The 2,500-nt window shown below is 35.3% G+C and overlaps 1 protein-coding gene across 1 annotated transcript in view; it reads right to left on the minus strand.

Annotated features, from left to right (window-relative positions):
• Positions 1-317: 317 nt before the first annotated feature.
• The window catches only part of LOC122265966 (target of Myb1 membrane trafficking protein), a gene marked incomplete at its 5' end in the record, with an annotated part of 17,321 nt that continues 15,138 nt past the window's right edge, over positions 318-2,500 (minus strand). Inside the window, one exon of the mRNA XM_086549285.1 lies at positions 318-2,500. This exon is cut by the window's right edge and continues 135 nt beyond it. Coding sequence (XP_086405411.1) covers positions 2,444-2,500 — 57 coding nt within the window.

Below are 2,500 nucleotides of genomic sequence, written 5' to 3' on the forward strand. Positions count from 1 at the left end.
ACATATCTATGCAATATTAGCTGTTAGCTGAAAAAAATAAACAGGTACCATACTCACACCTACATATCAGAAATAGAAATATGTCTATAAGCTTAATTTCCAAATAGATTTGTTTGACTTTGCTCCTGGTTCTACAATGAACTATTTGAAAGACATTATTATATTTTTTCTCTTCAGGTATATTTCCTAATATTCCTTGTCGATGTTTGCTCTTTGGACTTAAAAATACAATGATCAATGCCACCCCACAAGTTTAAGTTCCCAAACCCCATAACATTCAGAGTTTGAGTCAGTTTGGGAAAAAATAAACTAACAGAAAAAATATTTGATACATATATTATGCAGTGTATGGATATGTACGTGTATATGAGTTAATGGATGAGTAAGCATATATGTAGTTGTGTGTGTTCATATTCTTTTACATGTCTATGAATTTACCAATACATAAGCAAATACATTTGTACCAGTCATGCATGTGTCTACACAGATGAAGGTACATAACTGTGGCTCCAAAAATCTGCATGTGAATTAAATCAGGAAGTAGTTGATACACAATTGAGAAATGTCTCAAACTTGCACAATCAAGTGAAGGTCCAATCACATAACTAGCAAATCTGCTAAATTCTAATAGCAATATCTGCAAAAATGCTTTCCCAAAAAACTAACTTTCAAAGTGATGCTAGTTGCTTTTGTGTTCTCAATTTCTCCCTTTCCTATCCAAGCAATGTACATGAACCCACATGAATTCCATTCAAACAATTTAAAAATGATATAATAATTACTCAAATCGCACTGGTGCTTATAATGCTTCCACATGTCGTGAAATGATCCTTCAATAGCTATGATAGTAAGATGGTACCTGGTATTCAATGAAAGCTTGAACAAACAATACCCTTTTAACCCATTAGCAGCAGATGGCATGATTTGCTGCAAAGGCAGAGTCAGTCATAGACACAGATGGCACTGTGCCAGACATGTAAAACAGCCATCCTACTGCCAAACATTTTATTAATACCGCGACCATTCTTTTCGTTAAAGTCCTCTTACTGAAAATTACCGTACTTTCATGCATCACACAATGACCTCGGAAAACATAATTTACCTCTAGTTTTGATTTGTCGTTTTTTCTTAATATTTGCTATGTTAATTAGTCATCAAGATGAAGCAGATTTCAAATACAAGAAAGAAAAATACATAAAGCACATACAATAATCATAGTTTATATATTAATTTCATTCTTTTATGGACACTTCCTACTTCATTTCCATACAATATGACAACTAGTGTCATTAAGTGCAATGTGTATAATGTCTCTTACTTTGCAAGATCACTGCTGATACCTTAAAAAGTGCAAAATCTATAAGCACTCTCTTATCAAAATGCTTTTGTGGAAATTATATAAGTATATTTTTGTATGTAAGTATGTATACACATGAATTCTTTTGTGTGTGTGTGTGTGTGTGTGTGTGTGTGTGTGTGTGTGTGTGTGTGTGTGTGTGTGTGTGTGTGTGTGTGTGTGTGTGTGTGTGTGTGTGAAAAAGAGAAAGAAAGAAAGAAAGAAAGAAAGAAAGAAAGAAAGAGAGAGAGAGAGAGAGAGAGAGAGAGAGAGAGAGAGAGAGAGAGAGAGAGAGAGGAGAGAGAGAGAGAGAGAGAGAGAGAGAGAGAGAGAGGAGAGAGAGGGGGGGGGGGGAGGGGGAGGGGAGGGAGAGGGAGAGGGAGAGGGAGAGGGAGAGGGAGAGGGAGAGGGAGAGGAAGAAGGAGAGGGAGAAGGAGAGGGAGAAGGAGAGTAAGAGTAAGAGGAAAAGGAAAAGGAAAAGGAAAAGGAAAAGGAAGAGGGAGAGAGAGAGGGAGAGCAATAGGCAATAAAAATGAAATGCTGAGTATTTGATTCCACAATGTACTGTTTAATATGGAAAACATGAAATCAACAATAATGGTAAATGTTCACTGATTGAACCTTTCAGGGTGGCTTATTTTCATAGACAAAACTAACTTTGGTACAATTTTAGTAAGTACATTTCTGTCAATACTTTGGTCAACTGTATTAAGTTATCTATAAAAAATAAATAACTATGATCTGACTATCATAAACATTTAGTATAATCATTTCCATTTGACTCCAGTCCAACTAATATGACAAATGTACCACATGAATATTACATTCTCCAGGAGAGTTAAAAATCCTGCTGCACATTATTTTACAAGTTATGGCATTAAATTTCATATAAGAGAAAATAACTGAATCTGGTAATTTGCTATACAAGGCTTACCAGTGAATCAAAATCCTTTATATGTATATCATTTTCCAGTGACCGCAACACTGAAATTACCTTGCAATGATTAACATAATATATTTACAAACACACACACAGACTGACATTATTCATCAAAGAGATCAATTCTCCAGTAAGACAACCTTCCTCCGAGAATAAATCTTTTAACACTAAAGGGCAAACATCTGGTTATCCTTGTCGTCGCGGGCCATTGTTCGTTGTCGCTG

This window comes from Penaeus japonicus, unplaced genomic scaffold (assembly GCF_977035675.1).
Source record: "Penaeus japonicus unplaced genomic scaffold, GWHDUDI00000001_assembly GWHDUDI00000001, whole genome shotgun sequence".
Taxonomy (NCBI): domain Eukaryota; kingdom Metazoa; phylum Arthropoda; class Malacostraca; order Decapoda; family Penaeidae; genus Penaeus; species Penaeus japonicus.